At 41.0% G+C, this 23,847-nt stretch overlaps 1 protein-coding gene across 2 annotated transcripts in view; it reads right to left on the bottom strand.

Moving 5' to 3' along the window:
• Positions 1 to 23,847, bottom strand: part of LOC124041461 (tyrosine-protein phosphatase non-receptor type 20-like) — a 109,244-nt gene that overhangs the window by 69,185 nt on the left and 16,212 nt on the right. For both annotated transcript variants that reach the window (XM_046359065.1, XM_046359066.1), the window contains exons 2-7: positions 20,669 to 20,793; positions 18,699 to 18,862; positions 17,977 to 18,042; positions 17,560 to 17,739; positions 17,382 to 17,457; positions 5,017 to 5,103 (exon numbers count right to left, since the gene is read on the bottom strand). In XM_046359065.1, the coding sequence (XP_046215021.1) occupies positions 5,017 to 5,103; positions 17,382 to 17,457; positions 17,560 to 17,739; positions 17,977 to 18,042; positions 18,699 to 18,862; positions 20,669 to 20,792 (697 nt within the window). In that variant the 5' untranslated portion in view covers position 20,793. The remainder of the gene's footprint in view (positions 1 to 5,016; positions 5,104 to 17,381; positions 17,458 to 17,559; positions 17,740 to 17,976; positions 18,043 to 18,698; positions 18,863 to 20,668; positions 20,794 to 23,847) is intronic.

Below are 23,847 nucleotides of genomic sequence, written 5' to 3'. Positions count from 1 at the left end.
TCCTTGAATTTGCCTTTTTTTATTGCTATGTCTGTCTAACTTGCTGAATGTGTGATTTAGGTCACCTGCTAAAATATTAGTTCCAGTCTGTGTTTGATCTTACATAGCTTGAATTATATCTAAAAACACTTGAGGATGGGGGGATATACAATGAAATCAATGTGTATTTTTCACCATGTTAAGGTACAATAAAAACGTAGAAAACGTCCTTCTTGGTCCGTGTGCTGGGACATAAGGGAAAAGGGTGTATTGTTTATCAGACTGCCTACACCTCTACAGTTACTACAGTAGGTGGCAGCATAGGCCTCTCCAACCGAGCTCCTCCTTAAATATTACATTTCTGCTTTTCTGAAGAAACTCTTGCAGAAAAACCACATCTGTTGACAATCTCTTTAAATGTTCAATAACCTTCATCTATGTAATGAACTGGATTTTGTTGGCCTTTGTTGTATAGAATGAAAGATCAAAGAATCAAAGTTCCGTCTGTCATTGAAAACCCAGATAAAACAGTTTAGCAGATGTCATATGAGGGCGGTGGACATCCGATGTATATGGAAGAGTCAAAGTATGAATACATAGTTATTGTACACATTACATACAATTGAAGTCGGAAGTTTACATACACCTTAGCCAAATACATTTAAACTCTGTTTTTCACAATTCCTGAAATGTAAAAAAATTCCCTGTCTTACGTCAGTTAGGATCACCACTTAATTTTAAGAATGTGAAATGTCAGAATAATAGGAGAGAGAATTTTTTATTTCAGCTTTTATTCCTTTCATCACATTTGCAATAGGTCAGAAGTTTACATACACTCAATTAGTATTTGGTAGCATTGCCTTTAAATTGTTTAACTTGGGTCAAACGTTCCGGGTAGCCTTCCACAAGCTTCCCACAATAAGTTGGGTGAATATTGGCCCATTCCTCCTGACATAGCTGGTGTAACTGAGTCAGGTTTGTAGGCCTCCTTGCTCGCACACGATTTTTCAATTCTGCCCACAAATGTTCAATAGGATTGAGGTCAGGACTTTGTGATGACTATAGACAAGCCGTAGTCGGACCTGACATGAATTACCAACATACTTGTACCATTTATTTTATCACTACATAAATGTGACCCGATTCAGGAAACTTGGTGTATGTCGCAAGTTACGACTTCACAGGAAATTCATTTTGAAAGTAAAAAAATATATATTTTTTAATAAAAATGTGTTTTTTTGGCAGAAATGCCTTCTCGAACATCTGAACTTTCATGTGCCTTAATATCAAACTTCTTTGTCATCTGTAAATACAAATAAAATGGTTAAATTACGAGCCTAGTTGGTTTAGCCACAGAAAAAAATGTCAGCAACCTTCCCGCTAGCCATGATTGGCTGAGATAATGAGTGGGCTGGACATGCCGAGAGATGAGTTTGGATTAATCATGGTTGCATCTTGTCTCTTTAAAATGACCTGCTCCCGTACTGCAGTATTTTTGGTTTAATTCAAATAATACCAGTCGAAAGTTTGGACACACCTACTCATTCAAGGGTTTTTCTTTATTTTTACTATTTTCTACATTGTAGAATAATAGTGAAGACATTAAAACTATGGAATAACACATGGAATCATGTAGTAACCAACAAAGTGTTAAACAAATGAAAACATATTTTATATTTGAGATTCTTCAAAGTAGCCACCCTTTGCCTTGATGACAGCTTTGCACACTCTTGGCATTCTCTCAACCAGCTTCATGAAGTAGTCACCTGGAATGCATTTCAATTAACAGATGCGCCTTGTTAAAAGTTCATGTGTGGAATTTCTTTCCTTCTTAATGCATTTGAGCCAATCAGTTGTGTTGTGACAAGGTCTTTTACCCTATTTGGTAAAAGACCAAGTGCAGATTATGGCAAGAACAGCTCAAATAATGAAATATAAACGACAGTCCATCATTACTTTAAAACATGAAGGTCAGTCAATACGGAACATTTAAAAAACTTTGAACATTTCTTCAGCTGCAATCGCAAACATCATCAAGCGCTATGATGAAATTGACTCTCATGAGGACCGCCACAGGAAAGTAAGACCCAGAGTTACCTCTGCTGCAGTGGATTAGTTTATTAGAGTTACCAGCCTCAGAAATTGTAGCCCAAATAAATGTTTGACAGAGTTCAAGTAACAGACACATCTCAACATCAACTGTTCAGAGGGGACTGTGTGAATCAGGTCTTCATGGTCAAATTGCTGCAAAAGAAACAAGACTAAAGGACACCAATAAGAAGAAGACTTGCTTGGGCCAAGAAACACAGGCAATGGACATTATACTGGTGGAAATCTGTCCTTGGTCTGATGAGTCCAAATTTGAGCTTATTAGTTCCAATCACCAGGTCTTAGTTTTGATGTCCTCACTATTATTGTACAATGTATTTTTTTGTAAAAATAAAGAAAAACCCTTGAATGAGTAGGTATGTCCAAACCTTTAACTGGTACTGTATAGAATGCGTGAACATGTAGGCTGAGCAAACATTTAACAACGAACACACAAAAAACATAAATCAAGTACTAGTTTGTACTTTGAGACACTTTTCCTTTTTTAGGGCTTTTAAGCGCCAACTCCTCTCCTAATGTCCCAACATTTTGTGGATTATGTCATTGTAAATACATGAAAGACTGCCACTTAACTAGTGCGGTCAGTTTATAATACTTTGTGAATTAAATTAAAGTATAGTGGCTGGTGGGGCTCTACTTAGGGAGAGTGTGTCCACCGAACAAACAAAGCGAAATGAGTGGAGGCACCACACATACTTCACGGAAGTGTCTGATACCCAACCAGCTCCCTGCCCCACCGATCCCTGGCATAAAGCCCATCGCCACTCTCACCAATAACCACCATTGGATTTGAGCTACAACGACACACAAGGAATAATAATGGCTTGACAACCTGTCCTAATTTGGCCAGAACTTATTAATTTTACAGCAGGTTTGCAAAATAAATAAAACTACATTGTAGTATAGATAAATGCTTCCATCTTTCCCAAGCCAAGCTCGCCCCCCCCCTTTACACACCCCCACCCAAGCCAAGCCTGTCCCAACCTCCCCTCTTTTTCCACCCTCCCCTCTTCTCAGAAACATTTACACGCATGCATACATCCACTTACCTGTCCATTCTCATTAATTCACATACAACATATATACCTTATGCATCCATACACCCATTCTCTCCTGCCTTCCTATACATACATATACATGAGCAGGCACGCACATGGGCGCACACACACACCCATCCATAGAACAGTTATTGCCATGCACTGAGCATACCAGACATTAGGAACACCTATTGACATGCCCTCAGAACAGCCAGACTCTACAAGGTGTCGAAAGCGTTCCACAGGGATGCTGGCACATGTTGACTCCAACGCTTCCTACGGTTGTTTCAAGTTAGCTGGTTGTCCTTTGGGTGGTGGACCATTCTTGATACACATGGGGAACTTTTGAGCGTGAGAATTCCAGCGGCGTTGCAGTCCTTCTTGACAAACCGGTGAGCCTGGCACCCACTACCATACCCTGTTTAAACCGGTGAGCCTGGCACCTACTACCATACCCTGTTTAAACCGGTGCGCCTGGCACCTACTACCATACCCTGTTTAAACCGGTGCGCCTGGCACCTACTACCATACCCTGTTTAAACCGGTGCGCCTGGCACCTACTACCATACCCTGTTTAAACCAGTGCGCCTGGCACCTACTACCATACCCTGTTTAAACCGGTGCGCCTGGCACCTACTACCATAACCTGTTTAAACCAGTGCGCCTGGCACCTACTACCATACCCTGTTTAAACCGGTGCGCCTGGCACCTACTACCATAACCTGTTTAAACCGGTGCGCCTGGCACCTACTACCATAACCTGTTTAAACCGGTGCGCCTGGCACCTACTACCATATCCCATTCAAAGGCACTTAAATCTTTTATCTTGCCCATTCACCCTCTGAATGGCACATATACACAATCTATGTCTCAATTGCCTCAAAACTTATTTAACCTGTCTCCGCACCCTCATCTACACTGATTGAAGTGGATTTAACAGGTGAAATCAATAAGGGATCATAGCTTTCCCCTGATCAGTCTATGTCATGCTATATTTCCCCCTTTTAATTTTCTTATCAGTGTCCATGTAGCCTGTTGGCATCGGCTACTTCCATCATTACGTCACTGAGATGTACAGTTACTTGGGGAAAGTAGATTATAGATTGTGTTTGGGGAGGGGACAATAATACTGTCACAATGTACGATAAGCACGTCTTAAGTATCACTGTATGTAGCCTGCGTGGATCGCTTCTTCCCACTCAGTCTTCTCAGTGCAGGGGGCTCCACTCTGTCCGTGGAGGTCTCCATTACGCTTAATGTTTGTAGGCCTTCGAGTGGAAATGTTTCAAAGTTGCCCTTTGTCTTTTCCTTTTCTTTTCAAGGAGGCCATGTTCTGTTAGATTCGTGCGGCTGAGGTGTTTTACCAACTGTTTGCTTCACTGCTGTACAAAACTAATCGCTCACACTCTCCCAGTTGCTTCGGGATATATTGATTGGTCACGTTTAGAGGCTTGATTTTAACTTTTTGTCTAGTTTCTACATATAAACCACAGTTTTGTAGGTACAAAACGGAGATACTCACACACCCTATGCATCCTATCCGTACACGAATGCGCCTCGTAATCGTTTCAAGTACATTAATACGTTTGGACGGTGCTGGTAAGAAGAGGATAAATGGCCTCTACTTCTGATTATTAGCCTCTTATTGATAGTTTTCAGTAACACAATTTCTGCATAAGGAAAATACATCACACTTTATCAGTATTTAGCAGCTACATACTAACTTGATGGGTTATTCCTGCATTCTTACCTGGATGTTGCCATCTTATTTCCCTGTTTACTGTTACTTTCCGGACCATATCCTGTTATTTCAACACTGTAAACTAAAGTGCTACCAAAAACTATTTTGTTCCAACCAAACATGATTCAACATTTAACACATGCATTTTACCTGACTTGGTGGAGTCGTTAGAGTACCGTCTACTCTCCGCTCCAGCCGCGCTGTCCTCACTGTAGTCAGGATACCGATCACGCTTACCTGGTACAACACCGGGTGAAATACCAAGCAAAATACCAGGTGAAACCAGGTAGAACACCAGATGAAGACAGTTCATTAATACATAGCAAAAGGTTTTGCAACAGAAGACAAAAACAAGGGTTTCCGTTGGTGCCATGTGAATCAGAGGATGTGAGTGGAGTAGTGGAGCTGGAGAGGAGCAGAATTTGGCTGGAGCTTGGAGCGGATTGAAAATATATTGGCACGTCTGCTTTCTCTCTCGCTCCAGTCCCGCTCTGCCAAGTGCTCAGAGCATGCTCTGCCAAGTTCTCAGAGCATGCTCTGCCCAGGATTTTTTAGTTTCCTTCGTCACTGTTATTTTAATTCGCCATCCAAGTGCATTTGGGAAAGCGTTCATGCCCCTAGACTTTTTCCACATTTTGTTATGTTACAGCCTTATTCTAAAATGTATTAAATACATTGTTTTCCTCATCAGCAACAAACAATACCCCATAATGACGAAACAAAAACTAGTTTCAATTTTTTTGCAAATTGATAAACTAAATATAAAAAACATACCTTAATTACATAATTATTCAGACCATTTGCTATGAGACTCGAAATTGAGCTCCGGTTCATCCTGTTTCCATTGACCATCATTGAGCTGTTTTTACAATTTGATTAGAGTCCTCCAGTGGTAAATTCAATTGATTGGACATGATTTGAAAAGGCACACACCTGTCTATATAAAGGTCCCACAGTTGACAGTGCATGTCAGCGCAAAAACCAAGCCATGAGGTTGAAGGAATTGTCCGTTAGCGCCGAAACAGGATTGTGTCAAGGCACAGATCTGGGGAAGGGTACCAAAAAAAAAATTCTGCAGCATTGAAGGTCCCATAAACACAGGGGCCTCCATCATTCTTAAATGGAAAAAGTTTGGATCCACCAAACCTTTCCCTAGAGCTGGCCACCCAGCCAAACTGAGCAATCTGGGGAGAAGGGCCTTGGTCAGGGAGGTGACTAGGAACCTGATGGTCACTTGGACAGAGCTCCAGGGTAACTCTGTGGTGATGGGAGGACCTTCCAGAAGGACAACCATCTGCAGAACTTCACCAATCAGGCCTTTATGGTAGTGGTCAAACTGAAACCACTCCTCAGTAAAAGGCACATGAAAGCCTGCTTGGAGTTTCTTGGACTCTCAGAGTCTCTGGTCTGATGCAACCAAGATTGAACTCTTTGGCCTGAATGCAAAGCGTCACACCTGGTGGAAACCTGGCACCATCTCTACAGTGAAGCATGGTGGTGGCAGCATCATGCTGTGGGGATGTTTTTCATTGGCAGGGACTGGGAGGAGATGAATGGAGCAAAGTACAGAGGGATCCTTGATGGAAATCTGCTCCAGAGCGCTCAGGACCTCAGACTGGGGAGGAGTCTTTTTCTTTGAGTGGCCTACCCAGAGCCCGGACTTGAACCCGATCTAACATCGCTGGAGAGATCTGAAAATAGCTGTGCAGCAATGCTCCCCATCCAACCTAACAGAGCTTGAGAAGATCTGTAGAGAATAAATGGGAGAAACTCCTCAAATACAGGTGTGCCAAGCTTGTAGCGTCATACCCAAGAAGACTCGAGTACTGAGTAAAGGGTCTGAATACTTATGTAAATGTGATTTAAGTTTTTCATTTGCAAAATATTCAAAAATCCTGTTTTTGCGTTGTCATTATGGGGTAGTGTGTGTAGATTGAGGGGGAAAAACGATTTAATACATTTTAGAATAAAACTAATATACGTTTTTTGGGGAAAAGTCAAGGGGTCTGAATACTTTCGGAATGCACTGTATTATGTTGTATTTATTTAGCCTAACCCATCACTGATGCACAGAGATGCCAACATGAGTCGACCAAGATATTGGTCACACAGCCTGTGTAATTGACAGCAAGACAAGGAATGAGTCCATGCAGCAACACCTTTTGATTTTTATAGGCTAATGTAAAAATTTGAAAGAGTTCATGTTTGAAAAAGTGGAAAAGTTGTCTATCAACTGTAAAACATGAGCGCTACAGAGCCACAGTTACAACTGAAGTATCTGATCATCAATAGATTAGAGAAAAGGCTGGTTGTTTTTCAACGCAGTGGTCACATACAGTAGGGAGAACAAGTATTTGATGCCCTGCCAATTTTGCTGGTTTTCCTACTTACAAAGCATGTAGAGGTCTGTCATTTTTATCATAGGTACACCTGCATTTTATTGCATGACATATCCATGAAAACGTGTTGTACACTAAAGCTTACACTAAAAAATATTTTATGACTAAATGTGAAAATGTAAAAATGTAGCTAGACTCTTACCCATATACACGGATGAACGCATGGATGAACGCCTCAAGGCAGACTGAAACCAATTAACTCCATTTTGTTTGTAGCTACATCTTGTTTGGCCAGTGTTGTCAAGTCACTCCAGTTCACACTGACCATGGCATGTGTAGAAAGTCACTTTTCCAACTGATCTGTCAATAGAGCCTGCTAAATTCAGGGCATCAATGTTGTGGAGAAAAGGAGCAAAACTTTTGTTCTCGACGGCTAAAGTTAAAATCTTTCAAAAAACGACGCGGTAGAAAGGACTGTCAACACATACTGAACAGCTCACGTTATAGACAGAAGCATGCTACATGGCAGAACATTCCAAACTCATCTCCCAGCATGTCCAGCCCAACCATTATCTCAGCCAATCATGGCTAGTGGGAAGGTTCCTGGCTTTTTCTGTGGATAAACCAACTAGGCTTGTAATTTAACAATTGGATTTGTATTTATAGATGGAAAACAAGTTTGTTATTAAGAAACATGAAAGTTCACATGTTCCGGAAGGCATTTCAAATGGCGCTCCTGTGAAGTAGTGGCATGAGACATATGCCTAGTTTCCTGAAATTAGTCACATATTTAGTGACGATCTCTTACCTAGCTTGATGACTGGGCATTTTTGCTTACCTTATGTTGTTCTTAATAGAGACGGCTAAAAGTGCTATGGGTCATATTATATTGTGTACAAATGCAGGTAATGAGCTTTAGATGCCCCCAAACTTGGTGGGGGTCCTGCCATTTTATGTCCCCCTGTCACGACTCCTTACAGGACCTTACACCCCCTCAATTCTAAAACCAAAGATCCCTTTTCTATCACCTAAATGTGATGCTAGCTAGGCAAATGTTTGAAAAGCTAGATAGCTAAATATTATAGCTAGAAAACCTTAGCTTGACAATGAAGTTGGAAGTTTACATACACTAAGGTTGGAGTCAATAAAACTTGTTTTTCAACCACTCCACACATTTCTTGTTAACAAACTATAGTTTTGGCAAGTCGGTTAGGAGATCTACTTTGTGCATGACACAAGTCATTTTTCCAACAATTGTTTACAGACAGATAATTTCACTTTCATTCACTGTATCACAATTCCAATGGGTCAGAAGTTTACATATACTAATTTGACTGTGCCCTTAAACAGCTTGGAAAATTCCAGAAAATGATATTATGGCTTTAGAAGCTTCTGATAGGCTAGTTGATATCATTTGAGTCAATTGGAGGTGTACCTGTGGATGTATTTCAAGGCCTACCTTCAATCTCAGTCCCTCTTTGCTTGACATGATGGGAAAATCAAAAGAAGTCAGCCATAACCTCAGAAAAACATTGTAGACCTCCACAAGTCTGATTCCTCCTTGGGAGCAAACGCCTGAAGGTACCACATTCATCTGTACACGCAAGTATATACACCATGAGACCACGCAGCCGTCATACTGCTCAGGAAGGAGACGCGTTCTGTCTCCTAGAGATAAATATACTTTGGTGTCGAAAAGTACAAATCAATCCCAGAAGAACAGAACAGCAAAGGACCTTGAGAAGTTGCTGGAGGTAACGGGTACAAAGGTATCTATATCCACAGTAAAACTAGTCCTATAATCGACATAACCTGAAAGGCAGCTCAGCAAGGAAGAAGCCACTGCTCCAAAACCGCCATAAAAATCCTGACTATGATTTGCAACTGCACATGGGGACAAAGATCATACTTTTTGGAGAAATGTCCTCTGGTCTGATGAACAAAAATAGAACTGTTTGGTCATAATGACCATTGTTGTGTTTGGAGGAAAAAGGGGGAGGCTTGCAAGCCGAAGAACACCATACCAACAGTGAAGCATGCGGGGGTGGCAGCATCATGTTGTGGGGGTGGCAGCATCATGTTGTGGGGGTGCTTTACTGCCAGAGGGACTGGGGCACTTCACAAAATAGATGGCATCACGAGAAGGAAAATTGGCGATATATTGAAGCAACATCTCAAGACATCAGTCATGAAGTTAAAGCTTGGTCGCAAATGGGTCTTCCAAATGGACAATGACCCCAAGCATACTTCCAAAGTTGTGGCAAAATGGCTTAAGGACAACAACGTCAAGGAATTGGAGTGGCCATCACAAAACCCTGAACTACATCCTATAGAAAATGTCTGGTCAGAACTGAAAAAGCATGCACGAACAAGGAGGCCTACAAACCTGACTCAGTTACACCAGCTCTGTCAGAAGGAATGGGCCAAAATCCACCCAACTTATTGTGGGAAGCTTGTGGAAGGCTACCCGATGCATTTTACCCAAGTTAAACAATTTAAAGGCAATGCTACCAAATAAATCAAATCACATCAAATACTAATTGAGTGTATGTAAGCTTTTGACCTACTGGGAATGTGATGAAAGAAATAAAAGCTGCAATATATCATTCTCTCTGCTATTATTCTGACATTTCACATTCTTAAAATAAAGTGGTGATCCTAACTGACGTAAAACAGGGAATTTTTACTCAGATTAAATGTCAGGAATTGTGAAAAACTGAGTTTAAATGTATTTGGATAAGGTCTATGTAAACGTTCGACAACGGTATGTGTGTATATATATATATATATATATATATATCTTTTAAATCGGTATCAGCTTTTTTGGGTCCTCCAAAAATCGGTATTGGTATCGGCATTGAAAAATCATAATCGTTCGACCTCTAATCCAGAGCATCCCAAACGTGCTCAATGGGTGACATGTCTAATTATGCAGGCCATGGAAGTACTGGGACATTTTCAGCTACCAGAAATTGTGTACAGGGGCTGTGCATTATCATGCTGAAACATGAGGTGATGGCAGTGGATGAATGGCATGGCAATGGGCCTCAGGATCTTGTCACGGTAGCTCTGTGCATTCAAATTGCCGTCAATAAAATGCAATTGTGTTCTCTGTCCGTAACTTATGCCTGCCTATACCATAACCCCACCACTACCATGGGGCACTCTGTTGACCTCAGCAAACAGCTCACCAAAATGACGCCATCTGCCCGGGTATAGCTGAAACTGGCATTCATCCATGAAGCGCACACCTCTTCTCCATTGTGCCAGTGGCCATTGAAGGGGACAATTTGCCAACTGAAGTTAGTTACGACGCTGAACTGCAGTCAGGTCAAGACCCTGATGAGGACGACGAGCATGCAGATGAGCTTCCCTGAGACGGTTTATGACAGTTTGTGCAGAAATTATTCGGTTGTGGAAACCCACAGTTTCATCAGCTGTCAGGGTGGCCGTTCTCTGACTATCCCGCAGGTGAATAAGCCGGATGTGGAGGTCCTGGGCTTGCATGGTTACACACAGTCTGTGGATGTGAGGCTGACTGGAAGTACTGCCAAACTGACGGAAAATTCCAATCTAATAAAGAATTCTGAGATGCAACTGTGACAATAACATAAAATAAAAGCAAAAGCTCAATGCAAAAAAGAAAAAGAAAAACCAAAAATTAACTTAACATTTTTGTTCATGAACATGATGGGCATTGAGGTGCGTTGGATACTGAAAATCATGGGGAAAAGAGAGACCAGTCATATATGTTAGACTTGGTGGCAAGATAAATGTCAAGGATACAAATGTTTGTGTGGATTCAAATCAACGATTGTAGGGGAGACAGTGGAGGGGAGACATGTTTTGTTTGTAATTAAAACTTTTGGTTTGCTGATTAAGATTAGCATAGTGAATACTAACGAAATGTGCACTTTCTCTTCCAGGAGAGGATGGGGTGTCATTATCTCTCTTTGAAATGTTTCCCAAGACTGTCTTCAGAGAGCAGTTAGTGAAATTCTGCAGTTTTATGAAATACAAGGTTTCCGCATACGGCCATAAAGGGAGCTCCCAGATAAGTAAGGCCTGGCCATTTGTGTGTTTTTGCACAACGGTTTACCACACACACCAGCACGCATGCACACACAATTCACCAGTTGTGAATATGTGTTAGTGGTGTTAATACCGTGTTGGATTTATTGTGTGTGGGGTCTTTTTAATTTGGTTTTAAACTGGGTACACCGAATTATGGAAATGTTTGAAATGTTGTTAAATGGTTTCTGAAGAAAAGGGAAAGAACATACTTGATGGTGTTGAATTACCTTTGTCCTGACTTTCTGGTGAAGCTTGATCAACCTCACTAGAAATGATTGAGACGTTAACTGAGATTTAAGTACAATATGAACGAGGGACACCGGTCTCTATTTTACCATTACCTTATGGGACACAATTATTTCCTTATGGAGTTATCAAGAGCTGTAATTCTAATTTGATGTGTTATTCTAATTTGTTTATTTTTTAATTAATAGGCAGTGTTCGTTTTTGAATCACGATGTGAGTCATATGTTCAAAGGGGGCAATTACCAGTTCCTTGTGGACCTGGCCTTGGTAAATATGCAAAGAGAACATAAAAATAAATGATATGTGGATAATGGTTGACAGCTACTCCAAATGGATTGAGGGTTTCCCCACCTTGGGTGATATGTGTACTGTTGTCGTTTTTGTTCATTTAAGTTTGTTTCGATACAAATCTCATCAGCTTGGGTTTGCTGTATTGTTCTATTGTTGTATTGCTGTATTGTAAGGGTTAGCACTCTAACTCCTTGACCTGGTAACTCTGTGGTGAGGTCGCCAGTATGATAAGGGAGTATAAGCCCATTTGAAAAATTGTTTCAGCAGTGTGTTGTAATGGTCTTTGAAATTTGTCTGATACATTTTGGTATTAAGAATATTTGGAATGTAATACATTGTCATGTGGTGAATAGATGGTCTGGATTTCCCGAATCAGAAATGTCTTAAACTGTTGTTTTGCTCTCTTCAAATGTTTTAATTGTGATTCGGAAAGGGGACAAAGAGAGAGAGAGAGAGAGAGAGAGAGAGAGAGAGAGAGAGAGAGAGAGAGAGCTGCTCCAATGCTGTGAGGAGAGCACAAAATGAGGGGAGGGTGCACTGCTCAAATTTATTGGGTCTAGGGAGTGGTTTTCTCGCTAGAAACCTTAGATTTTAGTGTCCTCCGAGAAGGAGGTTATTAGAGAACCCACTTGTGTCATCCATGAAGGGGTTTTTGTTTTACCATGTCATCAGAATCCTAATAGCACATTAATACATATGGATTGCTGGATGATACAGAACAATTCATTACATTCAAAACCCATAGTCTGTGTCTTGCGTTTAACACCTGAGGATGAAGGAGACTGGCATGGAGACCAGCATCCCATTGGCATCCCCAATCTCAATCGCATCAAGGGTGGTGTAAAATTAATAAACATGTATTTTCTCTTCCCTGTTCAAGTTGATACGTTTTCTAAGCGTCGTGGAACATAAGTGTGATGTTTGTTCCAGAGGAGGGATTGGTGGAAATTGACTAATTGATTTGAGAATGTTTTAGTATGTTTATAACTATAGAAGTGGATTAGTGGTAGTGACTAACGTGTTATGGGTTGGATGGAATGGAATGTGACTGGGGCTGAGATATGTGTGGCTAATAAATTAAGGAAATGGTAATAGAATCTCTGGGGAATGATACCACTCATGTATGTTTATTGTTACAGGGGATTTCTCGTAGGAGAGGGAATGCAGCGAATGGTGCACAATATAGGGACTACCATGACGTTAAATTGAACGTCACACATGCCCAGATCATGGCGAGTGGCAGAGATAGTGTCCACTTTTCAGTGATGGGTTTATCAAAGTAGGCACAACGTTTGAAAGAATAGCCACAGATCCCTGTATAAAGGAGGCCGTGTCACCGGAAGGAAAGTCTGCTGTAATAATAGCATCACATCTACTGCAGAGAGTGATTAACCAACACGTGACTCAGAGTGTTGTTGTGCTGGATACACTTTCAACGCCACTAATCTCTCCCCCATTTATAACAGACAGAAAACACTTGACATATCTCCCAGAATATTGGGAATAATCGTCCGTGAGATTTTACTCGGTTCATTTAAAACAATAACAGGGGCAATACCGGTATCGCCAAAAAAATCCAGGTAAACTATTATGTGCTATAGCTTGGAAAATTAATAAATGCAACTAGATAGATGATAAATAGATGACAACATAATGATAGGGCTGTTCTCCTAAAGAAGATAAATCTGCTTTGTTTTTTGTTTCCTAGCCACGATACAAGTATCGTAATACTGGTATGGTCCTGGCCTTACTAGCTAGTGAATTTGGGCATTGATAAACAGCGTGTAGCTTTGCTATCATAAATAAAGCACACGATTATTTGAACTAACTCAAACTAGACCACAGCATGTCGTTTGCAATGGGAGCAAATCAATCAAACAAGCAAGGAGGGCAGAGCCAAGCACGAGCTAGGGAGAAGCTATTGGCACTTTCTAGCATATCTTTCATAGTTCCATTAGGTAACGCCTATTTTGCAATAACACAATTTCCCCTTGCACAATGTTTAAAAAAATACTTAGGCAATGGGTAAAGTCTACAAAACTTGGTCCACTCTGTAACTGATTCTAGTTTTGGGAACAGAAAACTAAATGGGATCAAATGTTTCATAGATGAGAAAGTTTAGTCTAGTGCTGTAGGTTGGTTATCTTTGAATGCAGTAGGTAGTCATTCAGTTGTTAATAGTTTCCTTGTTTTTTTAAAACCACATTTATTGTGGTTCATTGAGGTCCATGATAACAATGACACGTTTCAGGTAATAGGCGTGGAGTGGATTTACAGTGGTTTAAATGGATACGTAAAATCCGATTTTTGTTAAGACATGTATCATGGGCCAACATATTTTAGCGTATTAGCGTATGTGCTAATATGCATCTACTGGTATAGTGTGGCCATCTTCAATTGCATCAATGTTGCTTTCTCAAACTCATTAGGGACTATTGTGATGAGTCAAAATAACACATTTGGAGTGCATCTGACTTGTAGGCATTGAGAAGATTTGTTCTGATTATTTTAAGCAATAGCGTTACATAGTCAAAGTGAATTGTTAATCCTTTCCGTGTTTTTAAAGATATCGATGCCAAACTTAATGTTATTGATGACCCTAAAAAGTTGCACATGAGCTTTTGTGAAGTGGATTTACAAAGGATGTAAATGGACATGTAAAATCCTATTTCCTGATCAATAATAATATCTCTTATCCAATCCCTTAGTTTGAGAAGTTAAAACATGTACCATGGGTCTATATACCAGTGTTATTTGGACTTGTGGTTCACAATATGTTTTTGAAAGGTTTTCAAAAAAATGTACCTTATGGGTCCTTTTTAAAAAATGAATTGAAAAGCATTTAATAAAATGAATATCTCTGGGTCAAACAGGTGATGGATATGAGGTTTAAGTGAGACTGCTTATAACAGAACTCCCTTTAGGCCATTGGTGCCATTTATTTGGCCAAGTTACTCATGCATCTAGTTCGTGTGCCAAATTAGAAAAGAAAGTTACCAATACATGACTTATTTTACCATGTTAAGGAAAGAAAAAATACAAATTCAGAAAATAACAATGGGTGTTCACAGATTTGCTGTGAACCCCAAACAACTGTCAAGGTACGATGTAGCGAACACACCTACAACGAACCACACCCCCAAGATGCAAATCAAATGTTTCTTAATGATCAGCAGAAAAGCCCAGGCAGAATCGGTAAGTACAGCCCCTCTATCAATTTAATTGTAAAGGGAAATCTCCTGGAAGCATTAGGATCCTGTTGGCGCAGCACACTAAGCAGCCTAAAGGGCTGGAAGATGTCAGATCGCAGGTTTAAATCTACTTGATTTGACTTTCTTAAAAAAAAAAAAAACGATGTTTTGACAATAGTCTAATAAAATATCATGATGTAAGAAGATTGAAATGAAAATTGTTCAAAAGTTTGGCAAGTTCCTATAATAATGTTATACTCAGGGCTGTAAAGTGAGACCATTTTGGTCATGTATGCTACTAGATATTTTGCTGTGCAACCTGACATTTTATTTTGGGAGCAACCAGTGCGAATCACCCAGATAATAATTGATGTAATGATAGGCTTCCCTGTGCAGTTGCTTCTGAGGGCCTTAGAGAAAAAAGTTAGCACAGATTAGTTCAATCCAAAGTCGACGTGTAAAGAATACATCAGTGATTTAAATTTCTTTCAACTTTGTGAGGACGCAACTGCATGGGAATGCCTGTGTCTACTACTTTGTGTAGCCAGTTGGCGATGTACAAACAGTCATTTCTAAAGGCTTTCCCATAAAATGTTCAAAATTAAATGTTAACTGCAAAGTTAACTGGCAGAATGATAGGATATCATGATGACCTGTATCCATCGGGTGGTATTTTGTTTTGCAAACTCTGCTATTGTGCATGCAGTACAGAAACACAGCCAGACAAACACCAGTCTCTTGACATGCTCAAATGATACTCAATTCTCTTCCCCAAACCTCAAAAGTGGTCTACTGATGTGGTTTAAGCATTGTTGAGGATTTAGAAGACCAAATTGAGTTGTTTTTCTATTACAAAAGTCTGAATAAGAGGTGAAAATCTGAGAAAACAACTGGGAGAAATCCAAAACCTGGAAAAACAAAAACACTATTTCTTTATGTGTTTCATTATGGCGAATAAATGTATTGGCTGGTAAGAATTCTGAGTGGCTCGTATACTTTTTTCATCTACCTGCTACAGTGGCTGGTAGACCAAAAAGTACATTTTTAGGCACTGTTCATAAACCATGTCATGGGTCATTCCAAAACCCCTCACAGGCATTTGTTCACACATTGTTCAGTCATGTTACATCATTAACTAGCTAGCTAACAACCTGGTTACTTTACCAGTATATCTAAATATTTTTTTTATATTTTTGGGTGGAGGCAGAACGAAAGGAAAAAGGATACCTTATTTAGAAAATGACTGAATTCTGAATGAATGACTGATCTCTTGCATGATAGGCTTCATGGTCATCACTCACAAACGGTGACACTCTTAAAGAAACAGTGTAGCACTTTCAATGAAATGCATCTCAAATTTAGGTTTCTACATTGTGTAAAAGCACTATTATTCCACAAACGACTCATTCCAATGACAGATGTTTGCATCAACATTTTAGCTTTTTATAATGAACAGATGTTTTACAGGGTAAAATATTAGTTTCTAGAGCACCACATGTGCTTAAAAAATGCTATATCTCAGTCAATGTAAAAATATACATACTGTATCTTGTGCTCCAAGATTTTATGTTGAGCTCCTTACTTTCGGTCGGGCACACCAATGTTACCATAGATTTTTAAAAACATTTTATTTAGAACCCTGGTCACACTACGATTAATATTAGCAGAACATTAAAGCAATGTTTTCATAACTAATTCCATTATCTTTAAAGTGAGTTCTTAGGACATCCTGTCATAACATTACAAAATCTTGCGGGAATGTTCCATGCATGTTGTTTTGGATGATGTCTCCATAAACATTAGCAGAACGTTCCTGTAATGTTTTCTCAGAACCAATTGAATTGAATCCAGATATATTTGCTGAAGTATGTTCTGGGAATGCTTTTACATCATCACGTAACACTATAACCTTATGAGACCAATGCCGTAATATTCCCTGCTTGTTGCTATAGGTGTTTCCAATAACATGTCCATCAACATTAGCAGAACGTTTGTGTAATGTTTCCTCAGAACCACTTCTGTTGATCCCACATTATGTTGTGGCAGAACATTACCGGAACATTGTGTTATTACATTCCATGGCATCCTAATAAGATTCTCAGGGGAACGTTCTGAGAATCGTTCTGAGAAAAGGTTGTCAACAACATTTTAGTGAATGTTACGAGAACATTCTAAGGATATTTAATTTCAAACATTTTCTTAAAAAAAATGTCGGGTGATCAAAGCATTCTTTGAATGTTTGTGGGATGTTATTTATACTAATGATTTTTTTCTTCATACTAGCAACAACTTAAGGGGAATGTTGCCTACTGTCCTGGGGAATGTTCCTGGTTTGCTGTGAGGGATATAGAGGCCGGTTAGAGGCATTCCTTACCATGAAGCCTCTCTCTGACCATCTGACTCCTCCCACTCAGCGGGGCAAAGGGCTCTGGCACAGAGCCATGGTCCACCTGAGAGAAAAGCATTCCACTGGTAAAATTGCAGCATTACACAGACAGACAGACAGACACACCCACACACTGCCACCCCGCCACCCCCCAACACACACTCACAGCTTTGTGAAAGACATCCTCCACCAGTTGTCCTATGACTCTGTTGGGCGGAGGCAGGAGAGAGGCTTTGTGCTGAGACTCACAGGATTCCAAGATACTGTTGAGATTGACCCTGCGGTGGGCCAGGTCCTCGCACATGCTCAGTAGCAGGCTGTTAAGGTGGTCACTCAACTGGACTGGCTGGGAGAGACAAGAATAAAGATGAAAGACCGGGTATCAATATCTCTCCAGGTATCAATATCAATGGAGGGAAAAAGAGAAGTGTGATGGGGTTGCCCGGAATCACTGAAGGACTGAACATGCTTGAGAGAAAGTCATGAGAGAACGAGTTGTTCTTCAACAAGTTTTTTTTGTTCAAGAAGTTTCTACATTTTGATGCCAATTAATGTTGAAGGCCATGGTAATGTATGGACCCACCTGATTCTGAGGTAGATGATAATCGACAGACCAGTAGAGAGTCATACCAAGTGAATACACCAGCATCTGGTAGAAGACAGAGAGATTAGAGTGTGACACTCAATATGAGTCAGACATTAAATCCTTCTGGGAAAAAAAACCTGCATGCCAAAACAATTCACATTAACACCACAGATGGTGTATCTTTGTGTATTGTGTTTTGGTTTACACAGGCAAAGCAGCACGTACGAAAATGTATTTCCTCTCTAGCACCACTGGATGGCGATATGTGTGTGTTATCTTTGCTTCAAGTTACTTGAGGCTCATTGCTGTGTTAGTGCTGCCATCTACTGCATCAGGAACCCCCCCTCCCACACGCACACACAGCATGTTAGTGCTGGCCCCTTGTGTATTAGCTTCAGTGCAGGGACGTAGCTTACTGCAGCAGTGTTAATGCTTTTAGTTAGTGGTGCTGGCCCAAGGCCATGTGAGAGATGGATTACATCATAAATCCTCTCTCTGTCTGTAGTGAACCAAGATAATCCACACTTACACCTCTCAACAGTAGAACTGCTACTAATGTCAACATCAGAAACCACATTGTGATAGAGGCAAATGTCAGGTTTACATTTACATCTGATATATATATAGATAGGATTTCGTGAGGGTAAGCTGACCTTAGGACTTTGCCTACGAAACGTCTAATTGGAGCTGGGGCTTGGGCACAATGTGTGTATGCTAACCTTCTCTATAGCAGGTTTGGTTGAGGAGGCACGGCCTTGCAGCATCTCTGGCGCGGTGAAGGTGCATGCATCATCTGATAGGGTGCAGTTCTTAAACGCCAGTGTTCCAGTGGCCGAGAGCAGCAGGGAGGTGGGGCTTATGATGCTACTCATGCTGTTATGTCCTGAAAAGTGAATAGAAATACATACTGTGGAAATGACATGTAATACCTGATAAATGTCTCTAAATAAGTAATGTGTCTCCACAAATCCATATCCCCTTAGTATATTATTCATATTAAGAAGTAGTATGTATAGTATACTGCTCAAAAAAAGGGGACACTAAAATAACACATCCTAGATCTGAATGAATGAAATATTCTTATTAAATACTTTTTTCTTTACATATTTGAATGTGCTGACAACAAAATCACACAAAAATTATCATTGGAAATCAAATGCATCAACCCATGGAGGTCTGGATTTGGAGTCACACTCAAAATTAAAGTGGAAAAGCACAGTACAGGCTGATCCATTTTAAGGATGTAATGTCCTTAAAACAAGTCAAAATGAGGCTCAGTAGTGTGTGTGGCCTCCACGTGCCTGTATGACCTCCCTACAACGCCTGGGCATGCTCCTGATGAGGTGTCGGATAGTCTCCTGAGGGATCTCCTCCCAGACCTGGACTAAAGCATCCGCCAACTCCTGGACAGTCTGTGGTGCAACGTGGCGTTGGTGGACGGAGCGAGACATGATGTCCCAGATGTGCTCAATTGGATTCATGTCTGGGGAACTTGCGGGCCAGTCCATAGCAACAATGCCTTCCTCTTGCAGGAATTGCTGACACACTCCAGCCACATGAGGTCTAGCATTGTCTTGCATTAGGAGGAACCCAGGGCCAACCGCACCAGCATATGGCCTCACAAGGGGTACCTAATGGCAGTCAGGCTACCTCTAGCGAGCACATGGAGGGCTGTGCGTCCCCCCCAAAGAAATGCCACCCCACACCATGACTGACTCACCGCCAATCCGGTCATGCTGGAGGATGTTGCAGGCAGCAGAACGTTCTCCAGACTCTGTCACGTCTGTCACATGTGCTCAGTGTGAACCTGCTTTCATCTGTGAAGAGCACAGGGCACCAGTGGTGAATTTGCCAATCTTGGTGTTCTCTGGCAAATGCCAAACGTGCTGCACGGTGTTGGGCTGTAAGCACAACCCCCACCTGTGGACGTCGGACCCTCATACCACACTCATGGAGTCTGTTTCTGACCGTTTGAGCAGACACATGCACATTTGTGGCCTGCTGGAGGTCATTTTGCAGGGCTCTGGCAGTGCTCCTCCTGCTCCTCCTTGCACAAAGGCAGAGGTAGCGGTCCTGCTGCTGGGTTGTTGGCCTCCTACGGCCTCCTCGACATCTCCTGATGTACTGGCCTGTCTCCTGGTACCGCCTCCATGCTCTGGACACTACGCTGACAGACACAGCAAACCTTCTTGCCACAGCTTGCATTGATGTGCCATCCTGGATGAGCTGCACTACCTGAGCCACTTGTGTGGGTTGTAGACTCCGTCTCATGCTACCACTAGAGTGAAAGCACCGCCAGCATTCAAAAGTGACCAAAACATCAGCCAGGAAGCATAGGAACTGAGAAGTGGTCTGTGGTCACCACCTGCAGAACCACTCCTTTATTGGGGGTGTCTTGCTCATTGCCTATAATTTCCACCAGTTGTCTATTCCATTTGCACAACAGCATGTGACATTTATTGTCAATCCGTGTTGCTTACTAAGTGGACAGTTTGATTTCACAGAAGTGTGATTGACTTGGAGTTACATTATGTTGTTTAAGTGTTCCCTTTATTTTTTTGAGCAGTGTATATTGAGTTACTACATTAGCATTAGTCATTTTAAAGAACAGTACTGTAGTGTGTGCCCAGGAGTAGTATTTAGTATTACTCAGTGGCAGTGAGTAAGTACATCAGTAGTATTACTGTACCTTTGTATGAGACGTCGACCAGGGACTCTGCAGTGCCCAGGAGGAGGGACCACACCTCGTCCTCCAGAAGAGGGCCTCCTCGACACTCCAACACTTCCGCTAGCGTCACAAACGTGCTGCTCATCCTGCACACACACCACACATATACACACCGGGAGACAGACACATCAATCAAACAAACAATCAATCAGTCTCACACTACACACACAACTGAGCAGGGGATCAACTAGGGATCAGTCTAGAAAACTAATGCCTTTAAGACTGATTTAATTTGCAATGCTCAACATATTTATTCATCTCTGGCCTCGTGTCTGTTTACTAAATATCCTCCATATAACATTAACATTTTAGCCATTACAGTTAGGATCCTGAGTTTCCACAGTTCCTCCAGTAAGTTTTAACAATTAGGGTTCCCTCTATCTGTGGTGATTTTGTCTAATGGTGCGAAAGTAAACAAACAGCCAATAGCAGGGATTCAGCACCACTGAAGCAGACCTCTGCAGTTGTCACGGGATACTAGGAGTGGTGGGTGGAATCAGGCGCAGAGAGCAGGGTTCAGTAGATCGTCAAGGCGCATACAATTGACCAGCCCAAACACAGGACCAAATAGTCCGGAGAATACACTTATGAAAACCACCATACGACAGAGTAACAAAAAACAATCCCGCACAAAACAAGCTCGGGACAACCTATATAAGAACGCTAATTAAACTAAAATACACACAGGTGAAACTAATAAGACAAAACCAACAGACAAACGAAAAAGGAATCGGTAGTGGCTAATAGGTCGGTGACGACGACCACCGAGCACCGCCCGAACATTCGGTGGAAGTCATGACAGCAGTTTAGCAGCACAGGACAGTGAAGAACAACTGTTTGATGTGCAGCCACCCCACTGAGATAATAAATAAATCCAGGGATGGAGATAAAACAAGGAAGTCCGAACCAGGATATTCAATATATATATATATTTTTTTACCATTGTAAATAACAGGGAAGAATTTGCAACTAAACAAAAATAAACCTCTCCAATTGTTAATTTGAAATCTCAGCCACACTCTCTCCTCTGAGCCTTTTACTGTACGGTCTGTCCCTGAGCCAATGCTCAGAAACAGAGCCCGCTCATCCTAGTGCCAGCTCATCCAAACAGCATTTCCAGTACTAGTGTTTAGTGAAGTGTGATTGGATTTCATCAGTTAGATGTTGTTAGCTGTTGAGATCTGTGACAGATCATCCTCTCAGTGGCTCACAATCAGTTTGTCTGGACATAATGAGCTTTCCTTGAGCCACACAGATCAGGTGGACTGGACTCTAAAAAACTATTGAAAAAAAAACAAAGTATGTTTTAAGGGAGAATAGGCATTGGTCAGAGGCCGAAAAAGAAAGGAAATTCTCAAGCGCCACAAATTCCACCCATGCACTACCAAGGTTTTCAAGCACACAGCTTTGACTTACTGTAGTTGCTATGTTGGTATTGTACTTCAAACTATGTGTAGGCAGGTTGCTTAGGATTCAAACCTTCTCAAACAACCTAATTCATAGTCTTAGAGGTGCTTCCACAATGTGATTTGTACTGCAGTCAAGGCCAAGTATTGCATTCTTCACACACCACAATAAGACATTCTCCCATTATGCTACCCTTTCATGCTTTTTAAAATGAAATCAATGCAAGAAGCTCAGTTAGCTAGAGCCTGTCTGCATTTCTGATTTCTGTAACTGTTAGCTTACCTGTGTAATATTGAACTAAGCTCAGAACCACTTGTTTCAAGCATGGTCCTGTTTTATCAATTGCTGTGCTGGTCAATGAACAGGTCAAAATAATGTGGCTTAAAGTTATGTTTGTACTTTTTTCTTTTTGCAACAATGATGGTGACGAAACTAATACACATTTACAATATTCCTATATCTAAAAATACATACAAACAAATTAATAATTGATATACTGTATACAGTACCAGTCAAAAGTTTAGACACACCTAATCATTGCAGGGTTTTCTTTATTCATACTATTTTCTACATTTTAGAATAATAGTGAAGACCTCAAAACTATGAAATAACACATATGGAATCATGTAGTAACAAAAAAAGTTTTAAACAAATCAAAATATATTTTATATTTGAGATTCTTCAAAGTAGCCACCTTTTGCCTTGATGACAGCTTTGCACCCTATTGGCATTCACGCAACCAGCTTCACCTGGAAAAGCACTTGTTGACTGAAAAGCACTTGTTGGCTGCTTTCCTTTACTCTGCGGTCCAACTCATCCCGACTTGGTGTTTGAGGGTATCATTGTGGAGTGTTCCCTGCAGCGTACCATCGCAAATGTGATTGGAACAATAGCAACAGAACGTAAGAAGAAACAAACATGTCTAGAACAGCATTGTTGTCTGAAAAGCATCTAAACAATATTTTGTACTGATAGTAAATAAAGGTATTTATAACTTTATTTCTTAATTCAACCTTTAATTGTAAAATATTATCCAAACATCACACAGAACACATCCACAAAAAAACTAATTCCATAAACCTAAATAATATATAATATGAAGAGGGAACGCAACACCCTGCTACAACTAAACTCTCCGTGAAGTGAAAAAGGGTATGGACTGTAGGTGCAAGTAAGAATGACAACAGGCAGAATGTGGTACCGTTTACAAGGACTTTATCCTTTACATTGTAATATGGGGAAAAGGGGCTGGATGGAACCAAAGCAAATAAAGTAAATCTGAAAGCCCCCTCATCTTACCTGCCTAACCAATACTTCCCTAATTTAGCACCACTTGGTGCCCTAACCAAAATACAGGGGGTGGTCCGCCCAGGTCTTTCCTATTGTGCCTAGACAATGAATATACTACGGGTATATGTATGCCCGCGGGCCTCTTGCCTAAGCACTCCCTAGGTGCCTTCCCCTCCCCCTGGGAAAAAATGAAACAGGATATTAAACAATTTCACAAACAAACTAAGAAACAAAGGATATCAAATAAGCTCTACCTGAGCAACAAACTCACAGAACATACCACTTCCCAGCAATCAACTCCCATCAAATTCAACTCCCAGCAAATTCAGCCTCCAGCAAATTCAGCCTCCAGCAAATTCAGCCTCCAGCAAATTCAGCCTCCAGCAAAATCAGCCTCCAGCAAAATCAGCCTCCAGCAAAATCAGCCTCCAGCAAAATCAGCC

The sequence above is a fragment of the Oncorhynchus gorbuscha genome, linkage group LG08, assembly GCF_021184085.1.
Source record: "Oncorhynchus gorbuscha isolate QuinsamMale2020 ecotype Even-year linkage group LG08, OgorEven_v1.0, whole genome shotgun sequence".
Classification (NCBI taxonomy): Eukaryota; Metazoa; Chordata; class Actinopteri; order Salmoniformes; family Salmonidae; genus Oncorhynchus; species Oncorhynchus gorbuscha.
Note: the sequence above shows the minus strand (reverse complement) of the source record. Positions and strands in the feature narration are given on the sequence as shown.